The 12,843-nt window shown below is 39.2% G+C and overlaps 1 protein-coding gene across 3 annotated transcripts; it reads left to right on the forward strand.

Moving 5' to 3' along the window:
* Positions 1-406: 406 nt before the first annotated feature.
* safb (scaffold attachment factor B) lies at positions 407-10,405 on the forward strand. Of its 3 annotated transcripts, none has more exons than XM_016664720.1 (21): positions 407-708; positions 959-1,049; positions 1,418-1,479; positions 1,577-1,687; positions 1,730-1,909; positions 2,895-2,928; positions 3,750-4,101; positions 4,425-4,468; positions 4,553-4,641; positions 6,028-6,177; positions 6,789-6,862; positions 7,024-7,070; positions 7,165-7,250; positions 7,408-7,550; positions 7,643-7,736; positions 7,847-8,040; positions 8,127-8,253; positions 8,470-8,534; positions 8,615-8,673; positions 9,517-9,571; positions 9,683-10,405. In XM_016664720.1, the coding sequence occupies exons 1-21, from the start codon at positions 556-558 to the stop codon at positions 9,798-9,800; spliced, it is 2,328 nt and encodes a 775-aa protein (XP_016520206.1). In that variant the 5' UTR covers positions 407-555; the 3' UTR covers positions 9,801-10,405. The 3 variants fall into 3 exon arrangements, with proteins under 3 accessions (XP_016520206.1, XP_016520207.1, XP_007579149.1); XM_016664721.1 differs by having other exon boundaries at positions 1,577-1,666; XM_007579087.2 differs by having other exon boundaries at positions 408-708; positions 1,577-1,909.
* Positions 10,406-12,843: the final 2,438 nt, after the last annotated feature.

Consider the following 12,843-nt stretch of genomic DNA (forward strand, 5'->3'; position numbering starts at 1 on the left):
CTTATGATCTTCTCTTAATGATTTTGGTTAAAAATGATAAAGAAAAAAAACAGTTAAAAAAATAGATAAATTTATTTGTTTGTTTGTTTTTTTCACTGAGTAACTGCATGAATTGTAAACAATACGAAAAGTGCCACAAATATATATTTTAGATCTGTTTTTCTTAGGTTGAAAACTATGTTTCTTATAATTTTCCACAAATATCAACAGAAGAAAAATATATGTATCCACTTTTTGCAAAAGTGTATTTTTTTATTTAAAAAACTTAACATTGTAAATAAAATTGAGTCATTTGCCGCTCTAAATGAGTTTTATTTAGGTGGAAGAAGAAGAATATCTGGACCGTATTCTTGTCTGACTACTCAGACTCCCAGACTGGCTTCCCGCAACAGTTCCGAATTACGCATGCGCATTGACGTCATCTCGGCTCCAGTCGTTCGCCATTTTGCTCTCGGTTTTGCAAGTCCGGTGCTTCCATTTGTGAGGCAGCGCTAAGAAAAATACATTTATTTTGAGGGCTGTTTAAAGGGTTTATAAATATTTTCGGGCAGAACTATGGCAAACCCGTCCGGTGACGTGGATATGCCGGAGGGCGCAGAGGTCCGTAAGCTGTCGGAGCTGCGAGTCATCGACCTAAAGGCCGAGCTCAAGAAACGAAACCTCGACACAACTGGCGTAAAGAGTGTGCTGTCGGAGCGCCTCAAAAGGGTAAGCTTCTGTCCTGTTCAACGAAACTGTAGCGCAGTGTTATGAAGGCAACGCTATGCAAAACGCACTCAGTATTTGACTCCGTATTTCTGTTAGTTTTTCAAGTGCATTTTTCGAAGCTCAATCTTAACGGAAAGCTATCACCTCTAGCTTGCTGGGCTAGCTGGGCAGATCTCGAGAGTCTGCAAATGTATTATTATTATTATAGAGTCACACTGCTAATCTGTTTTACTTTATCATTCACAAACAGGCAATTGAGGAAGAAGGGGGAGACCCAGATCAGATTGTCCTCATTCCGGACTCGAACCCCAAAAAATCGACACCCAAGCGTACCGCCAAAGGTAAGGCAACTGCTGGAAGCAACTAGCTAACGTCATTCAACTGTTTGGATAAATCAGGCCTGCAGCTGGTGATTTACTGAGGGAATATTTGCTGTCAGCCACCCTGCACACTTTGTATTTTGTATTTCCCCATTAGGTGATGCGGAATATTTTTATCTCCATGTAATGATACTGTTTTTTCCCCACAAACAATCTGGCAGACATGTAGAGTGTTAAAAATTGTTCCAAAAACCTTAATATTTTTTTTTACCTTGTTATAAAATACAATTTGGTCTTAGAATTTGCAGATAGTGTACTGTTTTATTTTGTTTAATAGCTAACTGTACCACCATCTCATGTCTGTGTGAAAAAACACATTTCCTCCCCAGATTCCCGGCAAGACGAGGAAGCAGAAGAAGTTCCTTTGGAGGAGGATTCGCGTGATGGACAAGTAAGTTTATTTTTGAAAAGTAATTGTTTTTTACTCGAGTTAAAATGCTGCTCTTATTGCAGAAATGGTGGGATTGATTTTTATATGTCCTTTTCAGGAAGACTTTCTGGACCACCATGAGAACATGCAGGACGACCACGAGAACATGCAGGACGACCACGAGAACATGCAGGACGACCACGAGAACATGCAGGACGACCACGAGAACATGCAGGACGACCACGTGAACATGCAGGACGACCACGAGAACATGCAGGACATGGACATCCTTGACATGAATGTTCTGGATGAGACTGAGAACGAAAGTGGGATGCCAACAGGGGACCCTATGGACGATGAAGGAAATTACGATAGAGACGACGAGGCGTTGCTGGAGGATGAAAACGACTTCACTGAGTTTGGGTCAGGACAAGAGCCTCAAGGTCCAGAGGTAAGATGATACGATTATCAGCTTAACTTACAAAGACTTTTAATCAAAACGGCTCAGATTTCACTTCTCATATTTATCAGTTGGGTAAAAGGGATGAAGTTCTAGTAAATTAAGTTAGAAGCATAAGATCTGCCACTGTAGTTTTACAACTGTGTGGATAATTGTGCAGAAAAGAGAACTGAATAGGAAAAACTGTTTGTTTTCAGGCTGTTCTTTACTCAATTTCTTTTAAGATAAAAATCAAAATTTCTTGAAAGTGCAAAGATTTTTGGTAACACTTTATTTGAAGGGGTTTGCATAAGACTGACATGACACTGTCATGAACATAAAGAAGTCTTTATGAATGTTTATGACTGTTATCATGAAGTGTCATTTGGTAAATAATGACACTTTTAATGCAAAGTTACGCTAAAAGTTGCATTGAAAGTCCATTAATAGTGCCAACTTTGCATAATTTTGTAAATTATGATAATTTAATGCAAAGTTGGCATTTTTAATGGACTTTCAATGCAACTTTTAGAGCAACTTTGCATTAAGTGTCATTATTTACCGAATGACACTTCATGAAAATTGTCATAAACATTCATAAAGACTTCTTGATGTTCATGAGATATTATGTCATGTTTATGACAGTGTCATGTCAGTCTTCAAATCCCCTACCTACCCCTTCAAATAAAGTGTTACCGAATTTTATTGTTAATTATATTCACACGTCTTCCTCTGTTTTTCATAGACCACATCAGAAGTGATACGTCCTAAAATTTGTCCAGTATAGATTGTAAAGAACGCAAGGAAACATTTTTTGTGTGTGTGTGTGTATTGAAAAACATTTCCAGAATATTATACCAACCTCTGGAAAAATGTAACGCATTTAATATAGGAACGTTTTGAAGATGTTGAAGAACCTGGTTTAACGTCCATCTAAAAGTTCTGAAAAGACGTTAAAGTGACCACCGCCTCATCAGTCTGTTTTGGTTTCTTCCAGAATCCAGATGACGGCGCTGAAGAAGGACTGACAGGTACTGAAGCAGAAGGTCTACCAAGGGGTCATTTTAGTGTCAAGTTTGGATTTGCAAACAGATTAGTTACAACCAGAAGGAGAGACTGGAAGCCCAAAGGAAATTGCTGACTTTGCGCCAGAGGTTTGTTAACCTATTGAAATAAAAATCATCACTGCTTGAGAAGGACAGATTATTTGTTTTGATTTGTTCAAACAGCTGTGGTTAACAGTCTTACGCACTTGGTCAGCAATTGCATTTTCCTTATGGTGAGGGCCGACTGAGCCTTTGCAGCTGCTTGTAGTGTTTCTAAGTTTGCCACATGAAGACTAAGATGAAGAAGATCCCATAAGATTTGTGTGATTCATAAATGATCTGGACGAATCGACTCAAGTTGATCTGAAGTTCTGTTGAGAAAAAAAAAACGTGGATCCCTGGATGCGCCTTGCTGGAAGAAGACGGATATGCAGCGAGCCTTGGCTGCTGCTGCACAGCTGGTTTTGTGGCTCTCATCAGCGCTGAACACGATCTGTGTGTGTTGGATCAGGTGACTAGTGCTGGGAGGTTCTCCTCAAGAGACGAACCAAAGTGTTTGCCGCACCTTAGTTGATTGGTCGTTCTGCAGCCTTTGGGGTCTCTTCCAGTCTCTTTGTTAGGTTAGGGTCTTCTTCGTTTTAATACTTCATTTTAAGAGCGCAGCCAGGTGGCCATGAGTTTCGTAATCCAGGCCTTGCCAGTTCCTCGTAAAGCATTGATGTGTTTCAGAAGTGATTAAACTCTGTGCCATTCTATTCCTGTTAAATCCGTAGAAAATAACAAAGTAGCCGGGTCTTGTTTATCAGAGCCACTAAAAGAAGACCAGGACCAGAGCCCCGAAGAAGAGCAAGCCGCCGGAGGGGAAGATGGCGTGTCCAACGCTGGTGCCAAGGCCAGCAGCGCTGCATCTGCCGATGGGGATGACGCCAAAGAGACCGGGGATGTGAATACTGTCCCAGAAGAGACACTTGACTCTGAAAACAAAAACTCACAGGCTGTTAGTGTAAGCGAACAGGGCGGCTCGGGTGAATCTGTTGATTCAGAAAAGGGGTCTAAGAAGGGTGAGAAGGACGAGAAGACTGTGGATAAGGCTGCCGCGGATTCAACCTCAGCACTGAAAGAGTCCTCTTCAGTAGAGGGCGATGATCAGAACAAGAGGTTTGTTGCTTTCTGTCTACTAGAAACCAAAATGGCTATCTCTGTTGCATTGGCCCTTTTGTGATTTCAAAAATTTGGATGCTCTTTGGAGGTAAAAAAAAGAAACATTTCCTGCGGCGTTGTGATGATTTTGTCATTCCCTGCACTCACCTGTCTCGCTTTACTATTTAATGAGTAATGAATGTGAGAGTGTATTGTCATTTATTCACCATTAAATCACTTTACTGAAACATGAACGCTTAATAACAAAAGTGTAAATATGTCAGGAGTTCCGGTACGCTCTGTTATTTTTGTTTATTCACATTTTTTTCCTTTCTTTCTAGCTCTGAAGAAAAAGACGGCAAGACGGAGACAAAGGATGAAAAAGGTGAAGGATTGTTTTTTCTCTCTCTCCCCGTCATCCAAGTCTTTAGCCTACATAAGCTCACTTATCTTTTATCTGTCGTTGCAGCGAGCAGTAGCAGAAATCTGTGGGTCAGTGGTCTCTCTTCCACCAGCAGAGCGACTGATCTAAAGGCACTATTCAGCAAACACGGCAAGGTGAGTGTAGCAATGCGAAGACATGCTAAATTAATTCAGGGCCAAAAATCAGGGATATTAATAAATCAATCCAAAGGATGAACTCACTTCCTTCCCTTTGAGCAATCTCTTAGACATTGAGTGAAGAATCCGGAGAATTCTGCATATTTATAGACTTCATTTATAATTGGCAGTTCAGTTAAAAAGGAAGTGTATTTGAGAGGGTTATCCATAACAGAATCAATCGTTACATTTAATTATCAAGCACTAATTAACTTGGCAAACAAATCTAAAGATGAACAATGCAAATTAATTTGCGAACCTCTGTATAAGTTGAAAATGTAAACTGCAATAAATGTTTAAATACTTATTACCTAAACTGTTCAAATCCTAAAGCACTGAGTTCTTATTCCTACTTAAATTAAAAGGGAGAAAGGTGGAAAATGGAAGATTAGTCCTCGAAACCAACTTTAAACCATCAGCTTTCAGCAACAGAACCGACACAATAGAACAGGAAAAAATGTCGTACTTAACCAGATTTTAGCACTCACAGAATCACCTCTAGTCTTTCCTGTTATGGTTACCACCAACTTTTAGTATTTGACTTTTTGCTCTAACAGGGGTTTGGTCTGCGTACAGCAGGGTGCTCATGAGGCTACGAGGTGAATTATCTCTCCTTATACAGGCTTTGTGGATGTCTAAGGGTTCCTCACTTTGGATCACATCAGAATCAAGTGACTAAAGAGAAAATCTTTCCTTAGTAGGTTTATATGTTTAGGCTACTAAAGCTTCAGTGTGTGTGAAGAAAAACTGAACCGAAATCTTGCAACAGATTCTGCAATTACTCTTCAGTCTGCCTGAGGCAGTCAGGTGAGTCTCACAACTTAACTCCTTGGAAAAAATGTGCTTCTGGGAGAGGAGTCATCCTCGCAGACTGTTCGGCCAATCAAAACTAGACTGGGGCGTAAAGTGAGAGCTGTCATATTAAGTAATGAAATATAAAAGTATTTCCCTGTTTCTCAGAGTCTCAGACTTCTTTGTTCTGAAATGTTTAATTGAATCACTTCAGCCAATGATATCCATCTTGTGACAGAGACTGTATTCACATTCAACCCTTTTAAACGTGCTCCCATTCTGTCAAACAGGTACAAGTCTAATGTTTACACATTAAACAAATGTTGGAAATTATGGCTATTTATGAATTATTTTACAGCTCTGGTTTTCTGAATAAATATTACTATATAAACATGAAAATCCATCAACAACCATTCAGACAAAACATTTTAAGGAAAACAACCAGTAAAGTTTGCACTCTACACTTGAATTTTGTCCATCCTACATTAGTTGAAATGTAACTAAACTAAAACTTGTAATTGTTTGTTGTTGGTCTTATTGTCTTCCATTCAGGTTGTTGGCGTAAAGGTGGTGACCAATGCTAAGAGCCCGGGGGCTCGGTGCTTCGGCTTTGTCACCATGTCTACCTCAGACGAGGCCACCATCTGCATCAGTCACCTTCACAGGACCGAGCTGCACGGCAAGATGATCTTTGTGGAGCGGGTAAGAATACGAATGTCACGTTTATCGTTCACAGAAATAGTAGTGGAGACGGCTGCACGTTTCAGTACGGGTTTGAATTTGTACAACAGAAACAAATTTAACACTCTAAACTCCTCCTTAGTAACACGCAAACCAATCTCTCTGAAGACGTTCTGATAGTCTTTGTATAATTTGTTTAATGGTTACATTAGAATGAAATGTAACCATTAAACTCCTGTTTATTTGAACTAAACAGTGTCCTATTGACAGCATCTCAAATAAAGGTTAAAAAATGTTTCAAGTATTTTTCTTCAACTTCATGGATGATGCCCAGAAACAGGCCATACCTGTGTACCTGTAAACATCAATAAAATGTTTATATCAACTGTTGACATGGGGATAAATGTTGCATATTATATTCATCGTTTATCTCCACTAGATGTTGTACTGTGCAGGCTCAGATGCCCCAAGGGAGTTTCCCTCTTCTCATACGTTGCTGGGAGCTATATGAATATTCACTATGTGACTGTGTTTTAATCAGAATATTTATTATTTTAGGTCAAATCAGTAGAAAGTACTCTTAAGCAAAGAAAAGACTTCTTTATTTAAGAACTTATATTTTCTCATTTTAGGCTAAAAATGAGCCTGCCGGAAAAAAGCCGGCTGACAAGGCTGCCAGCGACAGGAGGCACTCGACTGACTCCAAGTAAGAATACAAAATTCATTTGGTGTGCTAACTTCGTCTTGAATGTTTGTTTAAAAGGTGCTTTACCAATTATTCATCTTGTAAAAAACTAAGAATGAGTTACAGAAAACTGAAGTCAAGCATGAGGTTGATGCTGAAAATGATTTCATTTATTTGTCTAGGTCTGAAAAGGATGACAAACCGGAAGGAGAGGGCAAAGATGACAAAGGTGATTTTGTTTTTTTAACTTCAATACAAATTAATCAAATTTAAATAAAAAGTCACTTAGCATCTATAGTTTAGCAATTTGTTTTTATTCACAGATCAAAATGAGAGGACTGTAGTCATGGACAAGTCTAAGGGAGAGCCTGTTGTCAGCGTCAAGACCAAAAGCAAAAGCAGGGAGAGGGTAAGAAAACAATCCCTCAGCTGCTTCACTTTGAAAGATATTTAAACTCTGGATCTCTTTTTCCTCTACCATTTTGAAAATGTCTTGTCATGAAGTTCATGGTGTACAGATATGATGACTTTTTATTTTTAACGCTTCTCACGTCGCGTTTCTTTAGAGTTCTAAGAGCCGGAGTCGTGCCTCTTCCAGCAAAGAGAGAAAAGACATCCTGACGTTTGCCCAAATCAAGGCGCAGAGAAAGAGGGAGAAACAGAAGCAGCGAGAGAGGGAGATGAGGGAGGCTGAAAGATTCAGATTCAAGTAAGGATAAGTTAAAAATAAAAATAAGAGCTTTATTTAGCTTGAACATCATTGGATGTACGAGGTTAAATTTATTTCCATTTCATCTACAGTGATCGCAATCGTGACAACCCGTCAGAGCGCGAGCGAATCCGAATGTTCAGAGAAAGAGAGGAAAGGATGATGAATAACCGGCGCTGGCTGGAGGTCAGATCAGAGTAACAATTTTACAAAATGTCCTTCCATCTTAATCGTACTTCACCTCATAATGAAATCCTAAAAACCCGTTTGTTGATGGGGGACGTTTGTGTCGTCAGGTGGAGAAACAGCGGCTGGAGGCAGACCGGATGGAGCGCCAGTTCCTGGAGCGGGAAAGGATGCGGATCGAGTACGAGCGGCGGCGCGAGCAGGAGAGGATAATGAGGGAGCGCGAGGAGCTGAGGAGGCAGCAGGAGCAGCTGCGCTTTGAACAGGACAGACGGCCCGTAAAGAGGCCGTACGACATGGACAGGTAGGCAGCACAGTGACCGTCCGGAGCGGGATCTGTGTCAACAAAATTAGATACATCTCACAGTAGTCACTTCTTTTTTTTTCCAGAAAAGACGACTGGCCTGACAAGCGCATGGCTATGGATGACCGTTTTGGCCGCTCAGACTTCGGTCGCCAGGATCGCTACCAGGACTTCGACCACAGAGACCGTGGCCGTTTCCAAGACGACGGACAGGTGAGATGACTGAGATCCCCATCTTGTAGTAAAAACAGGAGAAAACGAGGTTCAGAGGGTCTGATCACAACGTTTCTTTCATTCTGAATCTTTTAAGCTCACAGCAGTGCTCTGAACACCTAACTAGAAAATGAACAGCTTTCTTTAAAACAGCTTAGTTTGGTTTGAAGAAATGCACAGGGAGCATCAAGGCGATAACTTGTGTGTCTTGTGCAGCACTTCTCAGACAGACACGGCAGAGATTCGTGGGGCGGAGGCTACGACAAGCGCATGAACCCAAGGTGAGCAGCACTTGGATTTGACCCCAGCTTCTGGTTAAGCTCCGATCTGCTGTTCACCAGGTCAATTCTCTTTCTTTCAGGGACGGTGGCCGCGACTGGGACTCTGGCCGAAAGATGGATGGAGACAGACCGTGGCAAGGTAGCAGCTGGTGAACTTGTATATCTTGCATACCCTGAAACTGAACATGATGTAAAATAAGTGGCAGCATTTTCAATACCTTGAAAACTTAAACAAAAATAAAAAAAAGAAACGACCCATTTCATTCATGTTAATTATGTTTGAGCTCTTCGTTGTTGCAGTTAAGCTACAACTGGTTGTTCTAGCACATGAAGACTCACATTGTGTCTTTAACTGTATATTTAGTCATTGTCCTGCTGGAAATTAAAAACTTCAATCTCTTGCAGACGCTCTTAGATTCTCATTATGTATTTAGCTCAGTCTATCAGGCTCTGACCAGCTTCCATGTTCGTGCAAAGGAAAAGCAAATCCCACTGCATGATTCTGTCAATGAAATATTAGTGTTCATTGTTTTCTGCCTCCTGCAGAATTTAGCCTCTTCTGCAGAAAGTAATGTTTGCTCTGTCACATGGTTTTCTTTAAAAATAACCTATGGATCTTTAGCTGGTGTCAAACTAATGAGTTGTTATACATAAAGAAAAGAAAATGTATCCAACAGTTCAGAGGAGAAGCAGGAACTAAATTCTTAATTAATGACTTAGACATTTAATTTGTCAATATTAAAGTGGCTACGTAGTTAATATATTTGTAATTGTAGCTAAATAATTAACAATATATGTTACACAGGCTTTTTAATCTATTTACCTGCAGACAGTCTAGTAATGTAACAAAAGGATGCTAGCTTCTGTTCTTGCATGACAATGTTAAAAATGGTAAAGGCTGTGAATACTTCCACTGGTTCTGGTAGTTTTACTATGTTGGACCAAAACGTCTGATGATGGATGTTTGCTCTCCTGAATCCAGGTAGAGATGGTGGCATTCCAGGCCAGAGCCACATGCCACGTGGAGGAATGGCAGGGTGAGCAGATCATGAGCTTTTACTCCATATATTAAGTTCGTCTGCTCATCTGCAGCCCAGAGGCTTGGAAGGTTCCAGCACATAGTCATGTGTGTGTGTCGTGTGTTGCAGTCGTGGAGGTTACATGAACACAGGAACGTCTCAGTCTCTGTCTGGAGCTCTGAACAGACAGAACCAGATGATGCAGGGCGGCGGCATCCAGGGAGGAGCTTTCGGTCGACGCTACTGACTCCCATGATGTTGTACAGTTTTTGAATGGTCTTTTTTTTTTTTCTTTTCATGGATGTCACAACATTTTTATTTTATTTTATTTTATTTTTTGCCATACATTTTAATGATTTTTCCTGCTAGGTTTGTTTTAATTGGTAGTGATCTTCTCTGTAGTTGTCAGTTGTACAAATTGACCATTTTCATTGTGAATCCACCCCGACTGTAATAAATTCAGATGCTTATAACACCTGGATTTCATGGACCTAACCTCAGCACCAGAGTCCTCCCTGTTTTTGTTTGTTCAAGGTTTTATTATTTTTAATCAATAGAAGTTTCTCTTTATGAAACAGGAACTTTTTTTTTTACTTTGAATCTAGGAAATACAGGTTTATATGAGGAGTTTTAAGTGTCACAATTCATTAAATTGTACTTGTTGGCTTTTTCCACCATTTACAAGTGGAATTTATGCTGAATTATGAATAAAAATGTTAAGTCAGGATTGTCTTGACTTTGTAATGCTTGGGTATTACTGTTTCTCATTGAAGAGTGTTTTAAAATTGAATCGGCTCAGAAAGGCTGATGTCTTGTTAAATTTACAGGGTGGAAAAAGTAAAAACATTTTCATCGTTTTAGTAGTGCTTGTCTTGAAAATAAAATTCTCCCAGGTTTGGTTGAGAGAAACAATAACGTTTGGTTAATAGCATTTGATTCCAAATCTTCACTTTATAGTCTCTAACTCGACTCAGGCACAAGTTTTGTTTTTGTTGAAGAAAAGATGAATTTGCTAGACTCAGTATCTGGCCTTTTGAATTACTGAAGTGCATCAGACTGAAGCGGATGTGTTATAACTGTAAGGACTATTGTTTTATTGCAGCTCTGCTACAGCAACACGTTATTTATTTCCCTATTAGAAATACATTTTCTACCAGAAACCGGGATTGGTCTGTGTCAATGTTGAACTGTAAGTAAAATGTGTGCAAATCAATTAGCATTACATTTAACCCAGCCTTCTGAATTTTTTCATAAACAAAGTGGTTTATAAATTAGCTTTTTGAAGTTAATGTATGACGATGTTAACCTCTGGTCTCAGTTATTCATGTTGAGCGCTGGCTTTGTAATGACATCCAGATAGAGTTGTTTCACAATTTACAAACACAAATGGGATCAAACCTTATTTAGTCATTTGTATAACTTCCTCTAAATTCCTATTTTGAAATAAAAATGGAAAATTCATCAACAAAAGTTTGAAATGTCACCTACGCCCAACTTCAGGCTTTCCATGTCAATTGAAATGCTATGTTATGGTGAAATTTCTCAAAAATGGATGTACCAGCTGTGAAAAGCTTTTACTGTTACAAAAGTCTTTAACCTGCTGCGTGGCTTTTTCAGTCATTTGAACCACATCACACACTTTTCATTGTTTGAATCCACAAAGTATTGAGATAATAGGACTTGATCAATAAACAACTCTATTAATAAATGATTAGATGTGTCACAAACAATTTAAAACTGGACACAAATACCTGTATGATTCATTAATTCTATGGTTTATGTAAAAGTCCGCTGATTAAAAATATAGTATTTTTAAAAACCTGTATATATGCTTCAACTGTACAGCTAAATGTTTCAAAGTTGTCTGTTTTTATTTAATTCACTTTTTATGTCAACCCTACTTATTAAAGCAGACAGTGTTAAATCATGGACATTATAGTTGTTCTAAAATTGACTTGTGCAGATTAACCAATCAGAAGGTGTTCATGAAACACAAGAGTGACAAACTGAATTATTTCATGGTTCAGTGCAGCAGAGAAAATATTAATTTGACACTAAAATAATCCTTAATGTTTTTAGCGAATAAACTTAACCATGTCATTCAGAAATAAACTTAAATAAACTGAAATAGTTCAATATTTATCTGACAAATCAAAACAATTAAATAAATATAGGCAAGGACTTATTTATGTATTCACTGAAGAAGTAAAGCAAATGTTTTTCTTTCTATTTTATATTTATTTTCCATAAAAATCTCCTGTTTGACTTCCTATTTCCACCACTAGAGAGCAGTGTCTGACCATAAATATATCCCCCAACCAAGCATATATTTGTAGGAATCACCTGATGTAAATATATTGGAGAAGCTGAACCTCCAATATATTTGGAGGATTCAAATATATGCCGCTGTTTAGGCATAAACAGCATGCCTGGTTTAGGCATTCTGTTATGCCTAAACCAGCATCATTTCATGGGTTCGACATGTCTGACTCTAAAACGCCAGTCTGGCTGCAACTGTCCTGCAGAAAAGGAGGAGAAATGAGTTGGGGGGGCAGGGAGGGGGCTCACTGGGCATGTTATGAAGATGACAAAGTGTTAGTTTTTAGAAGCAGGGCTTTGACTGACCACTCCTCAACTACAAATAATCCACCAGATGTAGGAGGGTCAACATGACAAGCACCGCTGGGAGAAGAAAAACACCAGCTAGAATGGCTGCAGATTCCTCAGAGGTACAAGACAGAAATTTGCGTCCATCCATTGAGCCAAGCTGAGGTCAGAGCAAAGACCTCAGCTTGGCTGATCATCAGGGTTGGCTCCTCGCTGTGAAACATCATTTTCTCAGATTCCTGCTGTCTTCAACATGTGTTTATTTTTCTCTGATGTGTTTTCTGATTCGGTGGGGTGGGGGGCAGCTAATTTTTCTGCAGCTGCAAAAATACAACTTGCATGGTTTCCAATTAATTAATTAAGAATAATCAGCTGTAGTGACTCATGTCTCATGGTTTATTTTTGTTTTGTGTTTTCATTGGTCTAGTTTAATTGTTCTGGGCCATCAAGGCACACATGGATTTAATAACATTGTTTGTGTTTCATTAAAACCAAACTGATATGGGAACGTTAATAATTGATTCCCTTCAAGAGACGCACCAAAAACATAAAGCCTAATTTGGTCATGATTTCCTGTTGCTCACTTCTAATTATACCTCTTTTACTCTGTGCAATGGGTTAATCTGCAACAGTAGTGGGAAGCTGATACGAGTCATCCAAAAAGCCAGATATTTGTTGCAACA

Source organism: Poecilia formosa, unplaced genomic scaffold (genome assembly GCF_000485575.1).
Source record: "Poecilia formosa unplaced genomic scaffold, Poecilia_formosa-5.1.2 Scaffold507, whole genome shotgun sequence".
Classification (NCBI taxonomy): domain Eukaryota; kingdom Metazoa; phylum Chordata; class Actinopteri; order Cyprinodontiformes; family Poeciliidae; genus Poecilia; species Poecilia formosa.